Source organism: Heptranchias perlo, chromosome 4, assembly GCF_035084215.1.
Source record: "Heptranchias perlo isolate sHepPer1 chromosome 4, sHepPer1.hap1, whole genome shotgun sequence".
NCBI classification, from domain to species: Eukaryota; Metazoa; Chordata; class Chondrichthyes; order Hexanchiformes; family Hexanchidae; genus Heptranchias; species Heptranchias perlo.
Window position 1 is genome coordinate 115,251,837 of NC_090328.1, and position 26,306 is coordinate 115,278,142.

General features: G+C 42.1%; 1 protein-coding gene across 7 annotated transcripts in view; it reads right to left on the bottom strand.

Annotated features, from left to right (window-relative positions):
• Window positions 1–847: 847 nt before the first annotated feature.
• znf462 (zinc finger protein 462) overlaps window positions 848–26,306 on the bottom strand; it is a 114,973-nt gene continuing 89,514 nt past the window's right edge. For 4 of the 7 annotated variants that reach the window (XM_067983489.1, XM_067983486.1, XM_067983487.1 and 1 more), the window contains 8 exons: window positions 19,251–19,445; window positions 18,809–18,847; window positions 17,923–18,184; window positions 15,426–15,562; window positions 14,626–14,849; window positions 10,431–10,557; window positions 3,433–3,556; window positions 848–3,295 (listed from right to left, as the gene is read on the bottom strand). In XM_067983489.1, coding sequence (XP_067839590.1) covers window positions 3,058–3,295; window positions 3,433–3,556; window positions 10,431–10,557; window positions 14,626–14,849; window positions 15,426–15,562; window positions 17,923–18,184; window positions 18,809–18,847; window positions 19,251–19,445 — 1,346 coding nt within the window. In that variant the 3' untranslated portion in view covers window positions 848–3,057. The remainder of the gene's footprint in view (window positions 3,296–3,432; window positions 3,557–10,430; window positions 10,558–14,625; window positions 14,850–15,425; window positions 15,563–17,922; window positions 18,185–18,808; window positions 18,848–19,250; window positions 19,446–26,306) is intronic. The other 3 variants (XM_067983491.1, XM_067983490.1, XM_067983492.1) reach the window with 3 other exon arrangements.

Consider the following 26,306-nt stretch of genomic DNA (forward strand, 5'->3'; position numbering starts at 1 on the left):
TTTGAAGCAGTTTCCAATTTACTTGTTGCGTTACTGTGGCCACTGATTCAATTACTCATTTTGGTATTTAAAATACATCTGTATAGATCACTTTTAACAAATATTTTTGAGACTGAAGAGAAGGTGGAAGCAGAGAGGCAGCTCAGCAGAAGCGATGAGAATTACATAGAATTTTACAGCACAGAAACAGGCCATTCGGCCCAACTGGTCTATGCCAGCATTTATGCTCCACACAAGCCTCCTCCCACCCCTCTTCATCTAACCCTATCAGCATATCCTTCTATTCCTTTCTCCCTCATGTACTTATCTAGCTTCCCCTTAAATGCGTCTAAGCTATTCGCCACAACTACTTGTGGTAGTGAGTTCCACATTCTCACCACCCTCTGAGTAAAGAAGTTTCTCCTGAATTCCCTATTGGATTTATTAGTCACTAATTTATATTTATGGCCCCTAGTTTTAGTCTCCCCCACAACTGGAAACATCTTCTCTACGTCTACCCTATTGAACCTCTTTCGGAATCTTAAAGACCTCCATCAGGTCACCCCTCGGCGTTCTCTTTTCTAGAGAATTCATCATACACTGTTACTACGTTGGGACTGTTACCTCAGGTCTTAGGCCTATAGCCACATCTGAAAGTGCACCTCTGCTACTAAACTACCTTCAACAGCTACAATAAGGACCCTGCTTCTCAGTACCAGAGGCCAGATTCTGGTAAGATTTAGATGGCCTAACATTGCATTTGTGATGTCTACATTACTATCAGTTAAGTTATTACAATTAGTTTGTTGGCTTCTTAGTGTAGAATTCTTTTTTTTGGAAAAAACAATCTCCCAAGAAAGTTACAAAATTAAAAAGGAGTCATCACTTTTTATTTATCAAGTCAGCAAAACAAAATACCAGGAAGTACAGTATTTACAGTTCGTCCTAGAAACTAAAGCAGCATCATTTAGAAGCTGCACTATCAAAATACAGAGGAAGGCCAATCAATTTTGGTAATGTTTACAGAGTTCATTTCCTCAACCCTTACAGTTGGTTTAAAATTACAACAGACTTCCAACGTATGTCCTAAACAGTCAACTTCAAAAGTATTTTAGATAACAAAAATATTTAAAAGGAGCTTCCTAAACTACAATGTAGACATAAAGAAAGAACACAATATACATGTAATCTGCAATATCCCTGTCTTTTTCACAGAAACTGCTCCCATTTTGCCCCCTGTTTTCAACATGAAAATAGGTGATGTTAATGAATTGCTTCCAGGAACAGGTATTCATTGCTGTTCTTTGAAAAGCATCATTTCAAAAATACCTTGATCACAATAATATTTCATTTTGATAATGCAAACATCTGGATCCAAACCAAGACCGAAACAAGTGTGCTAAAAATAAAAAAGGTCATTTAACGAGCAAGAGGTTTTGACAACCCATATAGTGATTTAATTAAAGTGTTTATATAAAACAAGAGTACAATAAACTGTAAACTTGGCAAACAAAACCTAACCTATGGAATTTTATTCATGTAAAGTAGTCTCACTACAACATTGTACGCACATCTCAATACTGATGTGCAAGAAAAAAAAAAGAAATCTACACAGTTTATGAACAGGTATTACTGGTACAGAATGAACATTCAGTAAAGATTAATGCTGAGGTACTGCAAATTATGATCGCTTTTGCACCAAATTATCCTACATTAACAGTAATCGTTAGGACCATTTCTGCTATACAAACAAGTTTTTTTTTAAATAATGTATAAAAAAAAACATTTTACTAGATGCATTAGTGCAAGAAAACAAAGTACTCTCTTTAGTATGGTAAGCTTTGTTCAGTACTGTATTACACTCAAAAAAAAAACAAACAATGATGGTGCTACAAGTGACCTGGACCCAATGTCTTCCAATTACACCAACTGGGCCCAACCTGGTCCTTCATTCAAAAATCAGAAATGTGTCCATCAATCCACTGTAACACCAGTTCTAACAGACACCTAAAGATCTGTTCCTATCCTTTTTAAGTGAACTGAAGAGTAAACTAATACAGATGATGTTTCCACTTCTCAAGTGTTCTTTAACTCCTGGCGAGGTACGTGTTATAAACTATAACTGGGTGGGGTGGGTGGGGTCTTGAGCAGTTACAGGCTACAACATACAACCAATCAAGAATTAAACTAACTGGTTAAAATGGTGCTTTGGACCTAACCAACCAAGGGCCTTGAACTCAACAAGTTGTAGGATACAATATAGCAGCTTGCAAAATGTCCCGTCATAACATAAAACTCACTGAATCAGAGGTTCTTGATTGATCAATTCCCAGGACCCATTTGATATGCATCAATGGATTGATAGCTGTATCAAAGTAAACTTTTGGGGGGTTTTTGGTTTTTCAATGCACACGTTCAATAATTTTTTTTAAGAAAAGAGCAATATGAAACATTACTTCAATGAATGTCACAATCGCTACAGTGAAGTAATGACATTCCCACAAGACCATACTAAGTTTAAAAAAAAACACAACTCACTAGATTAATGAGACAGTCCCCAGTATTTTACACAATTCACTTGAACACAGGAAACAATAGGGGGGCGGGGGGGAAGAGAGGAGAGGGGGGGCTCCCCAAATGGCTCAGTAGGTAAACACACCACATGGTATATGACCAGGAGCTACACAGCCCAGAAAAGTCCAAAGGTTTAATCCCTTCTGGGTTAGCTGATCTCACCATGGTGGCAGTAGGAGGTTCTACAATTAGCCTCAGGTAAAAATTTGGCAAGGGTTCCAGCTCTTGATCACAATCCAGTGCCCTTGCTGGAAACCATGCGTGTGGAGATATTGAAGGCAGGACTGGGCTCAGCTGTTGTGTCTCCCCCTTTCATCTAAAAGCCGGCCAATATGTACCGCTTAGCGTCACACGTGAAAAACAGACCCTTGGATGAGGTACTGAAGGGCTGTTTGCACCCATGGAACCATACCCCAACATGAATCGTCATCTTAGGAGAGGAGTGGAGAATATGGGGAGGGGGGTTAGAAGGGGAAAAGGAACTTTCACAATGTTTCAAGTATACTAACATAGCTCAGACTCTCTATTTTTGGTCTCAGTATCTAGATCCTGGGGGGTTTCCTTTATTAATGCTACAGGGACTGGACAGGGTGCCATGTCCTGATAAGAGATTTCTGTCTCCAACTGGTCAGCAGCATCTGGTTGCTCTAGCATTGTTAAATGTGTAGTGTTGCCCTCTTCACTGGCATTTTCTGTTGCTGGACTGTTTTCATTCTTTTGATGGCTGCTCTCGCTCAGAGCCCTGTTCCAAAAAAAAATAAATTTAAAAAAGCAAAAAAGTGAAATATTGCAGGAAAGGTAGATAACTCTTCAATGCTTGTGTTCACTTAAACCAAATATTCCTTGAGCATTTTGCTAATAGTTTCTAAAAGTTCTTACATGCCATGTCTCTGAATGTGACGCTCCCAATCAGAACCGCGAGCAAATGTACGACCACAAAACTCGCATGGGAATCTTTTCTCGTTGTAAATACGAGTCCCACTTCCTGGACATGTTTCAATACCTGCAATATAATTCATTTCAAACTAATAATTCATGGAGTTTAAAAGAATCGGAACTTTACACATACTGTGCAAAGATAGGAACACAACTAAAGCGAGGTATTTATAATTATTTCATTGAGACAGAACAACATTAATAAGGAAGTATTCTTTGCACTTGCCCCATCTGTGTTTTTTTTAAAAAGCCGAAGACAGGTCAACATATCTTTTTCAAACATTAAAATATACCTTGTTGCTGCAGAATAGGATGTAGGTTTGAACTGCTCAGTTCTTGATCTAAGTCATGCTGAACAAGGAAATGCTAACGAAAGAAAGGTAGAAAGAAAGAAAGAAAGAAAAAGACCTCAGGACGTCCCAAAGCACTTTACAAACAATGATGTACTTTTGAAGTGCAGTCACTGTTGTAATGTAGGAAACGCAGGAGTCAATTTGCACACAGCAAGATCCCACAAACAGCAATGTGATAATGACTGGATAATCTGTTTTTTTTTAGTGATGTTGGTTGAGGGATAAATATTGGCCCGGAGACCGGGGAGAACTCCCCTGCTCTTCTTCATAATAGTGCCACGGGATCTTTTACGTCCACCTGAGAGGGCAGACAGAGCCTCGGTTTAACATCTCATCCTAAAGACGGCACCTCCAACAGTGCGGCACTCCCTCAGTACTGCACTGCGAATATCAACCTAGACTTTATGCTTAAGTCCGTGGAGCGGGACTTGAACCCACGACCTTCTGACTCAGAGGCGAGAGGAGCCGAGCCGAGCGGAGGGAGCGTCCGATAAAAGGCGGGATTTCAGAGCGCTGAGAAGAGCCGAGCGGAGCGGAGGGAGCGTCCGATAAAAGGCGGGATTTCAGAGCGCTGAGAACAGCTGAGAGGAGCCGAGCCGAGCGGAGGGAGCGTCCGATAAAAGGCGGGATTTCAGAGCGCTGAGAAGAGCCGAGCGGAGCGGAGGGAGCGTCCGATAAAAGGCGGGATTTCAGAGCGCTGAGAAGAGCCGAGCGGAGCGGAGGGAGCGTCCGATAAAAGGTGGGATTTCAGAGCGCTGAGAGGAGCCGAGCAGAGGGAGCGTCCGATAAAAGGCGGGATTTCAGAGCGCTGAGAAGAGCCGAGCGGAGCGGAGGGAGCGTCCGATAAAAGGCGGGATTTCAGAGCGCTGAGCCGAGCCGAGCGGAGCTGCGACCGAGTTCGAAGTGACGTCAGGAATCAGATCGGGACGCGACACAGGGGAGGCACCTGATTGGTGAGTAGGTTCAGGTGAGTATTTCTACTTATCGACAGTAACTAAAGTAAAAGGAAAGGGAAGGTCTGCAGGTCTTATCGGAAGTAGCGTTTATTTTTTAGTGAATCAAGGTCCCTAGTGTAGTTAACATTCTCTAAATTGAGAACAATTTAAAGGAGTAAACTCCTTAAAGGGAGTGGTAAGTAGTTTTTCTTTCCTTTTTTTTTCTCTTGACATTGTAGTTGTTCTTAAGCTAATTTAAGGGTTAAGTCATGGCAGGAGATCCCAGCGCCGTGTCATGTTCCTCTTGTGGGATGTGGGAATTCAGGGCTCCTTCCTGTATCCCTGATTCCTTCACCTGCGGGAAGTGTGTCCAGCTGCAGCTATTGTTTGACCGCTTGACGGCTCTGGAGCTGCGGATGGATTCACTTTGGAGCATCCGCGATGCTGAGAAAGTCGTGGATAGCACGTTCAGTGAGTTGGTCACACCGCAGATAAAAATTACTGAGGGAGATAGTGAATGGGTGACCAACAGACAGAGGAAGAGTAGGAAGGCAGTGCAGGGGTCCCCTGCGGTCATCTCCCTCCAAAACAGGTATACCGTTTTGGATACTGTTGGGGGAGATGGCTCACCAGGGGAAGGTGGCAGTGGCCAGGTTCATGGCACCGTGGCTGGCTCTGCTGCACAGGAGGGCAGGAAAAAGAGTGGCAGAGCTATAGTGAAAGGGGACTCGATTGTAAGGGGAATAGACAGGCGTTTCTGCGGACGCAACCGAGACTCCAGGATGGTATGTTGCCTCCCTGGTGCAAGGGTCAAGGATGTCTCGGAGCGGCTGCAGGACATTCTGGAGGGGGAGGGTGAACAGCCAGTTGTCGTGGTGCATATAGGCACCAACGATATAGGTAAAAAACAGGATGAGGTCCTACAAGCTGAATTTAGGGAGTTAGGAGTTAAACTAAAGAGTAGGACCTCAAAGGAAGTAATCTCAGGATTGCTACCAGTGCCACGGGTTAGTCAGAGTAGGAATGACAGGATAGCTAAGATGAATACGTGGCTTGAGAGATGGTGCAAGATGGAGGGATTCAAATTCCTGGGCCATTGGAACCGGTTCTGGGGGAGGTGGGACCAGTACAAATTGGACGGTCTGCATCTGGGCAGGACTGGAACCAATGTCCTAGGGGGAGTGTTTGCCAGTGCTGTTGGGGAGGGTTTAAACTAATGTGGCAGGGGGATGGGAACCGATGCAGGAAGTCAGTGGGAAATAAAGTGGTGACAGAAACAAAAGGCAGTAAGGGAGAGTGTACAGAACATGACCGGACAGATGGTCTGAGAAAGCAGGGCAAAGACCAAGGGAAGTCTAGATTAAACTGCATTTATTTCAATGCAAGAAGTCTGATGGGCAAGGCAGATGAACTCAGGGCATGGATGGGTACATGGGACTGGGATGTTATAGCTATTACTGAAACATGGCTAAGGGAGGGGCAGGACTGGCAGCTCAATGTTCCAGGGTACAGATGCTATAGGAAAGATAGAGCAGGAGGTAAGAGAGGAGGGGGAGTTGCGTTCTTGATTAGGGAGAACATCACGGCAGTAGTGAGAGGGGATATATCCGAGGGTTCGCCCACTGAGTCTATATGGGTAGAACTGAAAAATAAGAAGGGAGAGATCACTTTGATAGGATTGTACTACAGACCCCCAAATAGTCAACGGGAAATTGAGGAGCAAATATGTAAGGAGATTACAGACAGCTGCAAGAAAAATAGGGTGGTAATAGTAGGGGACTTTAACTTTCCCAACATTGACTGGGACAGCCATAGCATTAGGGGCTTGGATGGAGAGAAATTTGTTGAGTGTATTCAGGAGGAATTTCTCATTCAGTATGTGGATGGCCCGACTAGAGAGGGGGCAAAACTTGACCTCCTCTTGGGAAATAAGGAAGGGCAGGTGACAGAAGTGTTAGTGAGGGATCACTTTGGGACCAGTGATCATAATTCCATTAGTTTTAAGATAGCTATGGAGAAGGATAGGTCTGGCCCAAAAGTTAAAATTCTAAATTGGGGAAAGGCCAATTTTGATGGTATTAGACAGGAACGTTCAGAAGTTGATTGGGAGAGTCTGTTGGCAGGCAAAGGGACGTCTGGTAAGTGGGAGGCTTTCAAAAGGGTGTTAACCAGGGTTCAGGGTAAGCACATTCCTTATAAAGTGAAGGGCAAGGCTGGTAGAAGTAGGGAACCTTGGATGACTCGGGAGATTGAGGCACTAGTCAAAAAGAAGAAGGAGGCATATGACATGCATAGGCAGCTGGGATCAAGTGGATCCCTTGAAGAGTATAGAGATTGCCGGAGTAGAGTGAAGAGAGAAATCAGGAGGGCAAAAAGGGGATATGAGATTGCTTTGGCAGATCAGGCAAAGGTGAATCCAAAGAGCTTCTACAAATACATAAAAGGCAAAAGGGTAACTAGGGAGAGAGTAGGGCCTCTTAAGGATCAACAAGGTCATCTATGTGCGGAACCACAAGAGATGGGTGAGATCCTGAATGAATATTTCACATCGGTATTTACGGTTGAGAAAGGCATGGATGTTAGGGAACTTGGGGAAATAAATAGTGATGTCTTGAGGAGTGTACATATTACAGAGAGGGAGGTGCTGGAAGTCTTAACGCGCATCAAGGTAGATAAATCTCCGGGACCTGATGAAATGTATCCCACGACGTTATGGGAGGTTAGGGAGGAAATTGCGGGTCCCCTAGCAGAGATATTTGAATCATCCACCGCTACAGGTGAGGTGCCTGAAGATTGGAGGGTAGCAAATGTTGTGCCTTTGTTTAAGAAGGGCGGCAGGGAAAAGCCTGGGAACTACAGACCAGTGAGCCTGACATCTGTAGTGGGTAAGTTGTTAGAGGGTATTCTGAGGGACAGGATCTACAGGCATTTGGAGAGGCAGGGACTAATTCGGAACAGTCAGCATGGTTTTGTGAGAGGAAAATCATGTCTCACGAATTTGATTGAGTTTTTTGAAGGGGTAACCAAGAAGATAGATGAGGGCTGTGCAGTAGACGTGGTCTACATGGACTTCAGCAAAGCATTTGACAAGGTACCGCATGGTAGGTTGTTACATAAGGTTAAATCTCATGGGATCCAAGGTGAGGTAGCCAATTGGATACAAAATTGGCTTGACGACAGAAGACAGAGGGTGGTTGTGGAGGGTTGTTTTTCAAACTGGATGCCTGTGTCCAGCGGTGTGCCTCAGGGATCGGTGCTGGGTCCGCTGTTATTTGTTATTTATATTAATGATTTGGATGAGAATTTAGGAGGCATGGTTAGTAAGTTTGCAGATGACACCAAGATTGGTGGCATTGTGGACAGTGAAGAAGGTTATCTAGGATTGCAACGGGATCTTGATAAATTGGGCCAGTGGGCCGATGAATGGCAGATGGAGTTTAATTTAGATAAATGTGAGGTGATGCATTTTGGTAGATCGAATCGGGCCAGGACCTACTCCGTTAATGGTAGGGCGTTGGGGAGAGTTATAGAACAAAGAGATCTAGGAGTACAGGTTCATAGCTCCTTAAAAGTGGAGTCACAGGTGGATAGGGTGGTGAAGAAGGCATTCAGCATGCTTGGTTTCATTGGTCACAACATTGAATGCAGGAGTTGGGATGTCTTGTTGAAGTTGTACAGGGCATTGGTGAGGCCACACTTGGAGTACTGTGTACAGTTCTGGTCACCCTATTATAGAAAGGATATTATTAAACTAGAAAGAGTGCAGAAAAGATTTACTAGGATGCTACCGGGACTTGATGGTTTGACTTACAGGGAGAGGTTAGACAGACTGGGACTTTTTTCCCTGGAGAGTAGGAGGTTAAGGGGTGATCTTATAGAAGTCTATAAAATAATGAGAGGCATAGATAAGGTCGATAGTCAAAATCTTTTCCCAAAGGTAGGGGAGTCTATAACGAGGGGGCATAGATTTAAGGTGAGAGGGGAGAGATACAAAAGGGTCCAGAGGGGCAATTTTTTCACTCAAAGGGTGGTGAGTGTCTGGAACGAGCTGCCAGAGGCAGTAGTAGAGGCGGGTACAATTTTGTCTTTTAAAAAGCATTTGGACAGTTACATGGGGAAGATGGGTATCGAGGGATATGGGCCAAGTGCAGGCAATTGGGACTAGCTTAGTGGTATAAACTTGGCGACATGGACATGTTGGGCCGAAGGGCCTGTTTCCATGTTGTAACTTCTATGATTCTATGATTCTATACTGCCCACTGAGCTTAAGAACTTAAGACCTCCCCTGGTAAGGAAGGGACTGCTGTTAAATGCTCCCTAGCTGCTTGGTAAGAAGACTGGCATGAACAGTGATCTGGGATCAGACCTGCACCCTCCAATACTCTCAGCAAAAAAAAATTAAAGCTGGTCACTGAATACTCAATCTGAAATGAAACCATGTCCCAATATTTCAAAATTAGTAATTAGCTCCAACAACACTCAAGAAGCTCGACACCATCCAGGACAAAGCAGCCCGCTTGATTGGCACCCAATCCACCACCCTAAACATTCACTCCCTTCACCACCGGGCACCGTGGCTGCAGTGTGTACCATCTACAAGATGCACTGCAGCAACTCGCCAAGGCTTCTTCGACAGCAGCTCCCAAAACCGCGACCTCTACCACCTAGAAGGACAAGGGCAGCAGGCACATGGGAACAACATCACCTGCATGTTCCTCTCCAAGTCACACACCATCCCGACTTGGAAATATATCGCCATTCCTTCATTGTTGCTGGGTCAAAATCCTGGAACTCCCTACCTAACAGCACTGTGGGAGAACCTTCACCATATGGACTGCAGCGGTTCAAGAAGGCAGCTCACCACCACCTTCTTAAGGGCAATTAGGGATGGGCAATAAATGCTGGCCTTGCCAGTGACGTCCACATCCAGTGAACGAATAAAAAAAAATTAAAAGCTTGTCGCAAGATCTATTTACATTTTGATGATGTTACACCGTGGGAGTTAAAAATACAATTAGCTACATGGATTAATGTACAGTTTAGTCAAGAATTTCTGTTAAGTTGAGGAAAAATTCAAAATTGTAACCAAAATAGGTCAGCTTCCATATCCAATCTGGTGGTGCATGGCCTTGTCAACAGTGCTGAATTTCGAGAACTCAAATCAACCAGAAGCTCAGTTACTGCAATCGGTGATACCAGTGATCCAAAAGTGGCTGCATATAGCGACAGCACTATACCCAGCCAACATTGAGAGGATTGGGTAATTCCCCCGCCAATCACGCCTGGAGACAGCACTGCTGTAAGTGACTGGGATTGATTTTACACACGCGAGTTCGGTTTGCTGCAGTTCGTAGAGACTCTCTTTAAATAGACTTTGTTTGCTGTAAAACAGACAGTTTGCTGCGAGTCCTGCCCCCACCTCTAACCCACTGGCAGACACTGTGGTGTCAATAGGCACTCCGCCCAAAATTATGCACTTCTATTGGCTGCTAGGCAGCTTATGCTGTTCCAAGAAATGTCCAAATCTGTCTCCTCCCCCACACCTTCAATGCATTTACGATGCACCTTAAGGCCATGTGTTAAAAATGAACAACACAAGATGAGAACAAAGGGATAATAATTTTTTTAAAAACACATTTTTCAAAATACGAACCTCTTTGTTCAACAATGTTGCTTTTTTCTTCCTCTCTGGCCTCCTCTTCACTGCTGAAACACTCTTTCTCTTTAGAATCCAACTGGTCTAAGTTGACACGACCAACCAATTCAAAGTTGCGAACCACCTGAAATTGGAGGGGGGGGGGTGGGGGTGCGTGAAAAAGAGAATGTTGATCAATTAATTAATTACACAGAATTTGCAGCACAGAGACAGGCCATTTGGCCCAACTGGTCTATGCCGGTATTTATGCTCCACACGAGCCTCCTCCCACCCTATCTGGCATACAATTTAAGCTTTTTAAAATCAAATACTTTCTTCAACAATCGCATTACGGATAAGCTTCCAAGTATATCTCCAAAGTGTACGGAATTACAAGAACAATCCCTGCCGCATGCATTTGGCATCAGCACAGTCTTTTATACCGCACCAATATTAAGTGTGCAGACCACATGTTATGTGCTCACCAGCTCCTAGACCGCACCTGATTATATAGCAATGTACACTGGGTACTATTCAATTGCCATTGGCAGCAAACTGCGCTATAATACAGCATTAGTGTAGATAACTTTCCAAGTCCGTGCTGTAATCCTTTGTTTTCTTGTTTATTCAAAAAGTTTGAATTTAGGAGGAACCCTTAATATTTAGTTTCAAATCGAAAGGTCGGCAACACTAAATAAATACAAAAATACGGTCTCTATATTCATTTGTCAAAATAAATATAACAAAATAAAAACATCTATGCAAGGAAGTTGTGCTAAACTTTTATAAATTACTGGTTAGGCCTCAACTGGGGTATTGTGTCTAATTCTGGGCACCACACTTTACAAAGGATGTCAAGGCCTTGGAGAGGGTGCAGAGGAGATTTACGAGAATAAAACCAGGGATGAGGGACTCAGTTATGTGGAGAGACTGGAGAAGCTGGGGTTGTTTGCCTTAGAGCAAAGGTGGTTAAGGGGAGATTCAATAGAGGTGTTGAAAATTATATGGGGTTTTGATAAGAGTAAATAGGGAGAAACTGTTCCCACTGGGAGGAGGGTCGGTAACCAGAGGACACAGATTTAAGGCAATTGGCAGAAGAACCACAGGGGAGATGAGGAGAATTTTTTTTTATGTAGTGAGTTGTTATGATCTGGATTGTGCTGCCTGAAAGGGCAGTGGAAGCAGATTCAATAGTAACTTTCAAAAGGGAATTAGATATATTCTTGAAAAGAAAGATTTGCAGGGCTATGGGGAAAGAACAGGCGAGTGGGACTAATTGGAAAGCTCTTTCAAAGAGCTGGCACAGGCACGATGGGTCGAATGGCCCCCTTCTGTGCTATATTGAGCCTAGCAGTGCCAACATGCTGGTCATCCTGAGCTATTAAAGCAAGACAACCCTGTTTTGTAAATGTAGGCAAATAAGACCATGTGATTGTGCATATTAACTCATGTGTCAATAACGAACAGAATTAGCTTAAACTTGTCCTGCTGGGTTTTGACCCAAGGAGCATGACACACATTCCGCTACCCACTTCTGCTAAAGGCTGTTTAACAACTATAACTAAATCTTGCAAAATCCAGACAAAATCAAACAGGTGCTGAAAATGGTGAATTTTGCCACTATTTTCCTGAATGAGCAGAACTAATAATGACAATTTGAGATGTATCTTTTAGCTGAAGTCTTCTGACTGCACTAACTGAACATTAGAGCATAGAACTCACTAAACCTGTGAGCTGCTTGTAAACTATTGTGGCCATTCACAAGGTAACAGTAACTGCTTGTAAATTTCAGGCTCCAGGTCGATGATTGGCATCTTTATTTTTTCCCCCAAAAAGATTATTTTGCATCTGTACCGTAGCCTGTCTGACTGGAGTATGGTGGACGGACACTAGACACATTTAGATACATCTATACCTGGTGTTTAACCTACAAATTTCAAAAACCATAGTTTGGATCACTTTTATGTGCAAGTTACTTCTTTATCTGTCCAGTTGTCATTTTGATAAAAAGCCCCAAATCCCTCTGCTTGGAGCATGTAAAGAATAGACAGGGTATATAAAAACAGAAAATGCTAGAAATACTCAGCAGGTCAGGCAGCATCTGTGGAGAGAGAAAGTTAACATTTCAGGTCGATGACCTTTCATCAGAACTGGAAGAAGTAAAGATTTAACCATTTTTAAGCAAGTACAGAGCCAGAAAAAGAGGCGGGAGGAAGGGGAAGGGAGGAAAGTACAAAGGGGAAGGTCTGCGATAGGGTTAGAGGGCAAGAGTAACTAAATGACAATAGGGAGGGTGGTGCAAGACAAGAGGAGCTGTAAATGGCAACATCAGAACCATTACCAGCACCTGCTGTCCGAAAAAATGGGAGAGGTGGTTACGATCTGAAGTTATTGAAATCAATGTCGAAGGTTGTAAAGTGTCTAATCGAAAGATAAAAAGGTATAACTTGCACACAATAACTATGTCATCGTGGCACAGTTTGAATGAAAAAGTTGTTGAAAATACATGTGATGCTTCAATAAAAGGCTCACAAGTTTAAGGGCCATAAATATAAGATAGTCACTAATAAATTCAATAGGGAATTCGGAAGAAACTTCTTTACCCAGAATCACAAAATTATAGAATGGTTACAGCACAGAAGGAGGCCATTCGGTCCGTCCTCTTCAAGTATTTATCCAATTCCCCTTTTGAAAGTCACGATTGAATCTGCCTCCACCCCCCCCCCCCCCCCAGGCAGTGCGTTCCAGATCATAATCACTCGCTGCGTAAAAAAGTCCTCATGTCTCCTTTGGTTCTTTTGCTAATCACCTTAAATCTATGTCCTCTGGTTCTTGACCCTTCCGTCAAAGGGAATAGTTTCTCTCTATCTACTCTGTCTAGACCCTTCATGATTTTAAATATCTCTATCAAATCTTCTCTCAACCTTCTCTGCTCTAAGGAGAACAACCCCAGCTTCTCCAGTCTATCCACATAACTGAAGTCCTTCATTCCTGGAACCATTCTAGTAAATCTTTTCTGCACTCTCTCTAAGGCCTTCACATCTTTCCTAAAGTGCGGTGCCTAGAACTGGACACAATACTCTAGTTGTGGTCGAACCAGTGTTTTATAAAGGTTCATCTTGACTTCTTTGCTTTTGTACTCTATGCCTCTATTTATAAAGTCCAGGATCCCAAATGCTTTTGTAACCACTTTCTCAACCTGCCCTGCCACCTTCAATGATTTGTGCACATATACCCCCAGGTCTCTCTGTTCCTGCACCCCCTTTAGAATTGTACCATTTAGTTTATAGTGCCTCTCCTCATTCTTCCTACCAAAATGTATCACTTCACACTTTTCTGTGTTAAATTTCATCTGCCACATGTCCGCCCATTCTACCAGCCTGTCTATGTCCTCTTGAAGTCTATCACTATCCTCCTCACTGTTCACTACACTTCCAAGTTTTGTGTCATCTGCAAATTTTGAAATTGTGCCCTGTACACCCAAGTCCAAGTCATTAATATATATCATGAAAAGCATTGGCCCCTGGGGAACACCACTGTATGTCTTCCTCCAATCCGAAAAACCACCATTCACCACTACTCTCTGTTCCCGGTCACTTAGCCAATTTCGTATCCATGCTGCCACTGCCCCTTTTATTCAATGGGCTTCAACCTTGATTACAAGCCTATTATGCGGCACTTTATCAAATGTCTTTTGGAAGTCCATATACACCATGTTAACAGCATTGTCCTCATCAATGCTCTCTGTTACCTCATCAAAAAAAGTGGTGAGAATGTGGACCTCGCTACCACATGGAGTAGTTGAGGCAAATAGCATAGATGCATTTAAGGGGAAGCTAGATAAACACATGAGGGAGAAAGGAATAGAAGGAAATGCTGATAGGTTGAGATGAAGTAGGGTGGGAGGAGGCTTGTGTGGAGCATAAACACCAGCATAGACCAGTTGAACCGAATTGCCAGTTTCTGCGCTGTGCATTGTGTAATTCTTTGTAAAGTTGGATGTCATCACATCACCTCGCTAAAGTTATACCTCCCCTCCAGTCCACATAACTGTGTCAACAATTAACCTGAATTTGTACGTGGAGGCAGAATGAAGAGTCCAATAATATGCTTAATGGTAGAAATACACTTAAGGATAGAGCATTAATGGAATGGTTTAATCACTAAATTACAGGGCGAGGAAGATACAATCCATAACAATAATCAAAATTACTTTGTGTTCTTCCTGAAGATGGTTCTCTAAATCATCTTTTATTCGGCTCTCATAATAGCATAGTTGGCACTTGTATGGTTTCAGCTCCTTGTGCTTCTCCATGTGTTGTTGTAGAGTCTCATCGCTGGAGCAGGTGAAGGTGCACTTATCGCAACGAAACACGATTCCTTGCAAGTGTCTGGAGAGCTTTGAACGACGGACTTCAATGGGGACAACTCTCTCTTCTGTGGAAGAAGAAAAGATTGAAGAACATTTGTCGTTACAGAGCCCACGAACAGCCACCTTTTAACATACGCGTGAAATGTTGCTCATAGATGGATACAGAAGCAATGCATTAATATTTCAGTGAGATTAAGGTCATTATGCTCTGATGCCAAGCATTACATTAAGATTGAGATCTGTAATTAATTTGTGGCCAGCGATTGGACACACTTGTTGAAATCGATGGAATGAAAATTGGGCGGACAATCCACTAGAATACCAAAGACAAAATTCTACCCCCAGATTTTACAGTCACAAGGTGTAGGCTCTGGTGTTACCATCTGCAAAGTGCCTGTGGCTGATGCAGACCTACATTTTACCGGAAGAGTTACGTTATCAGACTTCACAAGCACAAAGTTATGCCGACAATGATACATAAAGTACGAGTCTGAAAATACTTAATAGCTCTAGCAAAATACAGAAAGTGTTACTAATTGCTTGGGAACACCAGCACACAACTATCTGCCCTTTCCCAGTCATTATACTTCTTTGATTGACTTATTTCAAGTCTCACATGCCCTTGCATTAATGAGCCTCACCTCTGTGAAGGACTATATGGTCAATCATGCTGCTTTTGTATTTCGTGTGGTACAGGCAGAGGGGACAACGCAGGTCCTTGGGACCCTCGATGGGAGGAGCTGCATGGCTGCCTTCAACATGCATAGAAAATGTAGACCTGCAACACAAACATACAAAATATCACGACTGACGTACAAAACCTCCAGTATGAGATGGGCACCTCCATTTCACATTTGTAATCTTATCATAGAATCATACAGCACAGGAGTAGGTCATTCGGCTCATCATGCCTGTGCCAGCTCTTTGATAGAGCTATCCAATTAGTCCCATTCCCCTGCTCTTTCCTCATAGTCCTGTAAATTTTTCCTTTTCAAGTATTTATCCAATTCCCCTTTTGAAAGTTACTATTGAATCTGCTTCCATGCCCCATCAGGCAGTGCATTCCAGATCATAACAACTCGCTGCATAAATTTTTTTTTCTTCATCTCCCCTCTGGTTCTTTTGCCAATTACCTTAAATCCATGTCCTCTGGTTACTGACCCTCCTGCCACTGATAATAGTTTCTCCTTATTTTCTCTATCAAAACCCTTCATAATTTTAAACACCTCTATTAAATCTCCCATTAACCTTATCTGCTCTAAGGAGAACAATCCCAGCTTCTCTAAACTCTCCACATAACAAGATATGTGACAGGTTATACTGTGGCTCCAGAAAGGGATTAGAAACATTCCAATTTGTAGAGTGTGCTATAGAACACTCAGTTACATGTTTTAGACTATTTTACTGACTAAAGTTTCTGGCCAAATTGCAATTAATTGGAGTATTCACAACATAACAAAAAGCTCAGCTAATGATCACTTTTACCCTCCTGGGCAGGATGGACATTATTTATCCAATGTGAATCTTTGGAATTCTCTACCCCGGAAGGCTGTGGATGCTCAGTCATTGAGTATATTCAAGACTGAGATTTTTGGACACTAAGGGAATCAAGGGATATAGGGATTGGGTGGGAAAGTGGATTTGAGGTAGAAGATCAGCCATGATCTGAATGAATGGTGCAGCAGGCTCGAGAGGCCATATGATCTACCCCTGCTCCTATTTCTTATGTTCTTATGTACATGACGTGACCAAAGGTTTTGCCCATATTGGCACAAATAAAATATTTCTCTGACTATAATTTTTAAGATAAAAAAGCAAAAGAATGTGGAAATTATTGAAGGCCAAAAAGGTCCTATTTAAATAAATGTGTTAAAAGTTAGCAGATTACTGTTCTGAGGAAGAATTAATCCTCTTATCCCACTTTCGGATGAGACATTAAACCGAGGCCCTGTCTGCCCTCTCAGGTCAACATAAGATCCCATGGCACTATTTCGAAGAAGAGCAGGGGAGTTCTCCTTGGTGTCCTGGGCCAACATCAACCAACATCACTAAAAAGACAGATTATCTGGTTATTATCACATTGCTGTTTGTGGGAAATTTGGCTGCCGTGTTTCCTGCATTACAACAGTGACACCACTTCAAAACATACTTCATTGGCTGTAAAGCTCTTTGGGACATCCTGAGGTCATGAAGGTTGCTGTATAAATGTAAGTCTTTCTTCTCCCACTAAAAACCCGTTTGTGTATTGTGATCATGTATCAAATTCTTCTTAACCAATCTTTTCTGACAATTCAATGTCATTCCCACCCCCCATCCCGTTTCATCGATTTTCTCCCCTTCCCTTCTCTGCTTTTGAAGGCATTGCATCTTTGCTGGGGTACAGTCTCACAGGCATTTTTTGTCCTCCAGTACCTCCTCATAGCTGAACAACAACTTTCTTGTGTGTCACACTGATTGATAAAGCAACACATTTAGAAAACTGGCACAGGGATTCATTTTTTAAAAAAAGAGATCAGCAGCGAACTTACCCAATAAGAGTCTACAAATATAAAAAAAGTGTCCTCCTAACGAGTTGGAACAGAAAGGACAAATTTGAATGCTGGATGAGACATCTGGCTTTGGTATAAATAAATGCAAGTGTAGTTACAACTGGGCCCAGTATCATTGATATCTTGGACTAATTGAATCCCGACATCCCATCAAAATAAAATGTTTGTAACTGTAAATGGCACCCATTTTCTATGTCCTTTAACTTCTCCACAATATGATGATGGGATTTTGGATTATGTTGCTACATAGCAGACAAAGCTTATCTGAGCTCTTATGAAAATCTCCAGGAACTAGAGTCTGGACGCTATCAGCAAGATCTTCAGAAGCTTAAGAGAGCTGCACCATTGCACTGGAAATACAGATCTGGCACATCAAATCTTTTTGTCAGGTTTTGATGTGTGTTGGGTAAGGGTATTAAGGAATATGGAACCAAGGCGGGGAAATGGAGTTTAGTTACAGATCAGCCATGGTCTAATTGAATGGCAGAACAAGCTCGAGGGGCTGAATGGCCTCTTCCTATTCCTATATCACCACTCAAAGTTCAAAATTTGTATCGACCTTTCGCTCCGTGCCATTTTTATTCCTTACCTGAACCCCGTGAAGAATGGGCAATCCTTACACTTGTAGAGTTTCTTCCCGCAGTGCCTGTCTCGATAGTGACGTCTCATGCTTTGAATGTATTCAGAATTAAACTGGCAGAACTCACAGCTGAAGTATCCATTGATTATCTGTTCTGCGGAAGCAGTTGGTGATGGTACTGGGACTGGGCTGGATCGGTTCCGTGCCATTGCGGCTGTCTGGTAATGGTTAAGCTGCTGTTGAACATCTGGTGGCTCCAAGTATGAAGAATCTGTACAAGAGGAGTTATTGAACATGAACTGTATAAAATCCAAAAGCTTTTCACCAGTTACCTTCCCCCCACCTCCAGTATCAGATTGTAAACAACTTTTCAAAGAGCTTAAGATTCGATAAATATGTCCACAAATTTTCCCCATTATAAAACGATCGACAGCTGGAAACCCATGCAACAGAAAGCCTTGGGAAAGCAAGTACAGCATCTGAAACCCATTGGAAATTGCAGGAAAAGCAAGGGAGAGCAAGATAGCGTTCTAAATCAAAATGGGAAGAATTTCCCCCCCCACCCCCGCCTGCCCATGTCTAAGCATTGGCTGTAGGGGAAATTCCGGCCATTACTTGGGTGAACAATGATCAGGACGGAATTATTCTTTTTGGATTGTCAGATAGGTAGCCTCTTCTTGGGGGAGGGTTACTAATTTAAACCTGAAATTGCTTACATGACACTGCAGCATTCAAGTTTAGGTTGCAAAAGGAATTTGGAAGAGCAATCTATGCTTTCATTATTTTAATAATAACAATAAACTTTTTGTGTGATTGTGACATTTCTGTCTATGACCAATCATTACATTGTTCACAGATAAGCAGTGGGTGAAAGAGAAAGTTAACCATCTCCTACCTTTGTTTCTGGCGAAGGGAAATTTTAAGAAGATGGGGTCTGGAATAAGGACACAGAGTAACAACTGGTCTTATAAAATTTCAAGTCTGCTCTTACAAAATGAGCTATTAACAATTATTTTTTAAAAAAGAAATAAGCTAAAAAAAACAATTAGGTTCAATGTATTGACCGCAGTAATTGCTTTCCCTCTCAGTCTCAAGTCATATAGTTTTCATTAGCACATGTCCTACTTTTTAATATTTAATATTTTAAACTAAGATAGCTATGGGTTTTTTTGGTGATCGCAGAATTTGAACAGAATTCTTATGCGCTAGTATATATAATAAGTATTCTTTTAAAAAAAACTAAATGCATCTCGCCTCTGCTAATTAACATTTTGAAGGCATTTAAAATAACTTCAAGTAAGATTTGCATACGTCAGAGATAGCCATGAGAAGCTTACCATCTGATTCTGCTACTCCCTCAGCCTGGGGCTCTGTCTGTAGCGGACTGTCGGCAGAAGTGAAGGGTGCTGGACGGTCAGTGTGGAGTTTGGACACTGTCAGAACATGGCCGTGCACTTTCAGAGCATGTTGTTTCAGCTGGCTTACCATCAGTGTGGAAAAGGAACAGTAGGGACAGTTGTAGGTGCTCTCCACTGATAAGAAACAACACAATGCTTCTTTTGAAAAAAAAATATTGGCGTAGGGTTTCCACAACTGTTCAAATTTTTAATTTTGTTTAAAGAATTGTGGACAAATTGTGTGTAAAATCGCTAATGGCCAGAAGGGCTTGGCTCACGGTCGGTATAATACAGCCCAGGTCACTTTAAATGCCTTCATGTCATAGTAAATTCATCGCCTAATTACAGACTGAAAGAGTGATTTTAGATGCACAAAATATAATGGTGATACATATGAACACACACACAAAAAGATGTAGAACGTATTTTTATCTAACACTGGCGACACATTTTCAGTTAAACAATTCACTCAGAAGCAGAAATTCCCATCGCACATGCCAAGAGCAAACAGAGTTAAAGCACAGTTATTAAATACTTTCCTTCACCTTCTCCTTTGCATTGTGAATCAATAGTTTAACTATTATGGGAGATCTGCCTCCATATACAGTGTGTAATATGCCGGTTGCCATGCATTATATAATTGCTTGACTAGAGCTCATCCAAAACTCTGCTGCCCCTAACTTGCACCAAGTCCCGTTTCCTCATCACCCCGTGCTCACCAGCCTACACTGGCTCCCAGTCCAGCAATGCTTTGAATTTAAAACTCTCATCCCTTTGTTCAAATTCCTTCATGGCCTCGCTCCTCCCTATCTCTCTAACCTCCTTCAGCCCCACGTCCCTCCAAGATCCGTGCTCTCCTCCAATTTTTGCCTCTTGAGCATCCCCGATGTTCATCGTTCCACCATTGGCGGCCGTGCCTTCAGCCGTCTAGGGCCTAAGATTTGGAATTCCCTCCCTAAACCTCTCCGCCTCTCTCTCCTCCTTTAAGACGCTCCTTAAAACCGACCTCTTTGACCAAGCTTTTCGTCACCTGTCCTAATATCTCCTTAAGTGGCTCGGTGTTAAATTTTGTCTGATAACACTCCTGTGAAATGCCTTGGGACGTTTTACGACATTAAAGGCGCTATATAAATGCAAGTTGTTGTTGTTGACTAACAGCATATAGCAACAGAGTCTCACATAGAGGCTATAGGTGAAAGTAAGAAATACTAAATGCTACAAAACTACAGAAGAATGAGTAACTGCAAAAATATTTCCAAGATGTAACTACAGTATCTTCATTCATTGCTCCCTTCAAAGTCACAAAAATAGTGAAACGTTGCTCCAATTTGCATCTTTATCCAAAGTGATGAGTAGAGGTTAGTTCTTTATATTATTTCTTGCAGAAGTCACAGAAATAGCATTCCTTCAAGTACATAGAATTTATAGCACAGAAAGCCTTGGGAAAGCAAGTACAGCATCTGAAACCCATTGGAAATTGCAGGAAAAGCAAGAGAGAGCAAGATAGCATTCCAAATCAAAATGGGAAGAATTTCCCCCCCTCCCCACCCCCACCTGCCCATGACTAAGCATTGGCTAGAGGGGAAATTCCGGCCATTACTTGGCCCAAATGATCTATGCTGGTGTTAATGCTCCACACGAGCCTCCTCCCTCCCTACTTCAACTCACCCTATCAACATATCCTTCTATTCCATTCTCCCTCATGTGTTTATCCAGCTTCCCCTTAAATGCATCTATACTATTTGGCTCAACCACTCCTTGTGGTAGCGAGTTCCACATTCTCACCACTCTCTGGGTGAAGAGGTTTCTCCTGAATTCCCTATTGGATTCATTAGTGACTATCTTATATTTATGGCCCCTAGTTCTGGTCTCCCCCACAAGTGAAAACATCTTCTCTACGTCTACCCTATCGAACCCCTTCATAAATTAAAAAACTTCTATTAGGTCACCCCTCAGCCTTCTCTTTTCTGGAGAAAAGAGCCCAAGCCTGTTCAATCTTTCCTGATCGTTATAGCCTCACAGTTCTGGTATCATCCTTGTGAATCTTTTTTGCACCTTCTCCGGTGCCTCGATCAGTGTAAATGGATTGGTTAGCCAGATACGATTCTCTTTTGACTGAAAGTATACAAACCAGTGACAAAGTAATAAATAGGTCTGTCTACACTATTGTACAGTAATAGTAATTTTGTTCAGCTACTGCATCATATTTAATGGTTCTACCTAGTTCTCAAACCATTAATATTTTTAGTCCGAGGAATCAATTTTCATTGTAACACATCAGAAGTTCATCTTAATCAATAACAACCACACCCGTAACCTCAAATTCAATCAGAAGCTTATGACCTGAATTAACCCACTCCACTGTGAATTCTTCCACCTTTTAAAAAAATCCAGGTAGTGCAGAAATGTTGTGCTGGAGACTGGAGAAGCTGGGATTGCTCTCCTTAGAGCAAAGAAGGTTAAGGGGAAATTTGATAGAGGTGTTCAAAATGATGAAAGGTTTTGATAGAGTAAATAAGGAGAAATTGTTTCCACTGGTGGGGGGGGCAGGGGGTCGGTAACCAGAGGACACAGATTTAAGGTAATTGGCGTAAGATCCAGAGGGGAGATGAGGAGAAATTCTTTTATGCAGTGAGTTGTAATGATCTGGAATGCGCTGCCTGAAAGGGAGGTGGAAGCAGATTCAATAGTAACTTTCAAAAGGAAATTGAATATATACTTGAAAGGAAAAATTTTCAGGGCTATGGGGAAAAGAGAGGGGGGAGTGGGACTAATTGGATAGCTCTTTCAAAGAGCCGGCACAGGCCCGATGGGCCAAATGACCTCCTGTGCTGAGTGATTCATGCACATACCATTAGAGAGGGTATTGCACAGCTAAACTATACAAGCTCTGACAAAATTTACATTCCTCAAATAAACCAAGTTTATATTTGATTTCCAGTTTTTCACAGCCATGGAGTGTACAGGAAAGCATCAGTAATTCAGTTTGTGGTCTCTAGTAATCACATCTAAACAGTATTTACACGCAACATTAATTACACCCAAGGCCCAATTTTATAAATGTGCGTTCCCCTCACTAAGCCTCATCTGCCAGGAGTGCTAACCAGGAAATCACGGGAGTGCTCCGCACCAATCTGCTTCTGGCAGGTGAGGCTCCAAACTGATAATGTGATATTGTAAAATCGGTCTCTTGATTCAATACAGGGCACTGGGCATAACGTTTTTGCGAAGAACAATGCCGCATTTACAAAATGGGAGCTCTCACTTTCTCCTGGATCTACAGACTTAGGCTGGAAATTAAATTATGAAATAGTAGAAATCTCTCTCTCCCCCAAAAGGCTGTGGATGCTGGGGGACAATTGGAGCGTTCAAAACTGATTTTTGCTGGGTAAGGGTATCAAGGGACATGGAGCAAAGTAAAAGGAGTTGAATTGCAGGTCAGCCATGATCTAACTGAATGGCCTCCTCCTGTTCCAAATGTTCCAATGAAGTGGAAGAGTTTCACCTTTTGTACAAAGTGCAAATGAAAGAATCTGATCTTTAACAATCCTACTCCAGCAACAAAAACTAGCAATATGAATATAAATAGGTCCAAAGGAAAGAAAGAATTTGCATATCTATAGCGCATTTCACGACCTCAGGGCGTCCCAAAGCAAATTAAGTACTTTTGAAGTGCAGTCACTGTTGTAATGTAGGAAACACGAAAGCCAATTTGTGCACAGCAAGCTCCCACAAACAGTAATGTGATAATGACCAGATAATCTGTTTTTTTTTTTAAGTGATGTTGGTTGAAGGATAAACATTGGCCAGGACACCGGGGAAAACTCCCCTGCTCTTCTTCGAGTGCCCTTAGTTCTTTTATGTCCACCCGAGAGGGCTGACGAGACCTCGGTTTATTGTCTCATCCGAAAGACGGCACCTCCAACAGTGCAGCACTCCCTCAATACTGCACTGGAAGTGTCAGACTAGATTTGTGCTCAAGTTTCTGGATTGGGGCTTGAACCCATAACCTTCTGACTCAGAGCTGAGAGTGCTACCACTGAGCCACAGCTGATACCGTGGAAAGAGGGAAGAAAAATCGAGTTCAAATTAGCATCCAAATTTTAAGTGAAATAGAAAAGATGTCATTTGTCATAGTTTTGTCAAGTCTTTATACACAATTCCCCCCCCCCCAACCCCGCCATATCCAATTTTCCACTGACTGAAACAGTTTAAAATGCTGCTGCTCTATGTACAGATACACACAATGTGAGTATGAAATTCACAGCAAAATCAACAGAAGGAAGTGCATCTCTGCTTTACTTTGAATTGATTTTGGTGAAACTGATTGTTAAACGTGAATTCAGCTTCAAGATTCTGGTGAAATGGGCCTTTGATTCTCTGCTCTTATACCACGCTTACTGTACAAAACAGGGCAGATTCACGCTAAACTTGGACAAATCACGCATTCACTTTGTGCAGTGAGCAGTCAGAACACCAAACTGACTTGATCTACCATAACCGTTAGTCACAAACCCCGACCAGTTGGAAGATAAATACAGTAAATGGCAGTTATGGACTTTGCTCTTGAATATTGTGCATCCAAAATAACATGGCTACAGCCCTAAGCTCTGGAATCCCCTCCCTAATCTTCTCTACCTCTCTCTCCTCTCAAGATGTTCCTTAAAAACTGCCTCTTTGACCAAGCTTTTGGCCACCTGTCCTAATATCTCTATGTGGCTCGGTGTCAAAATTTGTCTGATAATCACTCCTGTGAAGCATCTTGGGACGTTTTACTACATTAAAGGTGTTATATAAATGCGAGTTGTTGTTGTTGTCTCCCTACCCATCTTTCTGTGCAGTGTTTCTCTCTTTCCCTGTCCTTACCTTTTGTGTTATAGGGATTAAGATTTTTTTCTTTAATTTTTTCTGATTCTGCCCTATTGTTTGAAAGGCAATATATTCCTTTAGATTTATATTTCTCCAGATAGTGCCCGTATCTCAGATAAGCCAAGTATAGAGAAAGCCAGTTCGAGAAATAGCCCAGAGCATGGAGAGATGTCAATCTCACAAAGAAGCAGGAAAACTGAAATCAGATTCAGATGCAAATTCAAACAAAATACAGCAAATGAGGCATTTCTCAGTAACTCAAACCCAATTAAAAAAGCCACTAGTTTTTTTTATATATAATAAACAGGTGTCTGTACAACACAATCTTTGGGGGCAGAACTTCCACAATTATCAAGGGTACATCACAAATACCCATTTAAAAAAAAACTAGAGATGTAAAGTAATGGTTCCGCTTAGAACTTCAAGAAAAATTTATATGCAACAGACTATGTATTAATAATTTTTTTTAAAAAGAAGTTTTAAAGTTAAGCTAAGTTTCAGGGTACGCATTTCAGTTTTAGTACATTACGATCACTACTTGTGAAAATTTGTATAATTTAAAACCATAAGAGATAGGAGCAGGAGTAGGCCATTCGAGCCTGCTCCGCCATTTAATGAGATCATGGCTGATCTGATTTTTACCTCAACTCCACTTTCCCGCCTTTTCCCCATATCCTTTGACACCCTTGCTGATCAAAAATTTGTCTAACTCAGTCTTGAATGTATTCAATGACTCAGCCTCCACAGCTTTTTGGGGTAAAGAATTCTAAAGATTCACGACCCTCTGGGAGAAGAAATTCCTTCACATTTCCGTCTTAAACGGGCAACCCCTTATTCTGAGACTATGCCCCCTAGTTTTAGATTCCCCCATGAGGGGTAACATCCTCTCAGCATCTACCCTATCATGTCCCCTCAGAATCTTATATGTTTCAATAAGATCTCCTCTCATTCTTCTCAATTCCAATGAGTATAGACCCAACTGGTTCAATCTTTCCTTATAAGACAACCCTTCCATACCCGGAATCAACCTAGTGAACCTTCTCTGAACTGCCTCCAATGCAAGTATATCCTTCCTTAAATAAGGACACCAGAACTGTACGCAGTACTCCAGGTGTGGTCTCACCAGCACCCTGTACAGTTGTAGCATGATTTCCCAGCATTTATACTCCATCCCCCTAGAAATAAAGGCCAATATTTCATTTGCTTCCAGATTACCTGCTGCACCTATATGTTGACTTTTTGTGTTTCACGTGACTTTTTGTGTTTCACGTATGAGGACACCCAGATCCCTCTGTACCGCAGCATTTTGTAGTATTTCTCCATTCAAATAATATTTTGCTTTTTTATTTTTCCTCCCAAAGTGGATAACGTCACATTTTCCCACATTATATTCCATCTGCCAAATTTTTGCCCATTCGCTTAACCTGTCAATATCCCTTTGCAGACACTTTATGTCCTCATCGCAACTTGCTTTTCCACCTATCTTTGTATCATCAGCAAATTTGGCCATAATACACTCTGTTGCTTCATCCAAGTCATTGATATGTATTGTAAATAGATGAGGCCCCAGCACTGAGCCCTGCGTCACCCCACTAGTTACAGATTGCCATTTTGAAAATGGCCCTTTTATCACAATTCTGTTTTCTTTTAGTTAGCCAATCCTCTATCGATGCCAGTATATTACCCACAACAATCATGAGCTCTTATCTTGTGCAGTAACCTTTTATGTAGCACCTTATCAAATGCCTTTTGGAAATCCAAATAGACTGCGTCCATTGGTTCCCCTTTATCCACCCTACCCGTTACTTCCTCAAAGAACTCTACTAAATTTGTCAGACACGATTTCCCCTTCATAAACCAATGTTGACTCTCCTTGATTGTATTATGAGTCTCCAAATGTCCTGCTACTACTTCCTTAAAAATGGTTTCTAGCATTTTCCCAATGACAGATGTTAGGCTAACTAGTCTAGTTACCTGCTTTCTGTCTCACTCCCTTCTTGAATAGGGTGTTACGTTTGCGGTTTTCCAATCCGCTGGGACCTTTCCAGAATCCAGTGAATTCTGGAAGATTACAACCAATGTATCCACTATCTCTGTAGCCACTTCCTTTAAGACCCTCGGATGCAA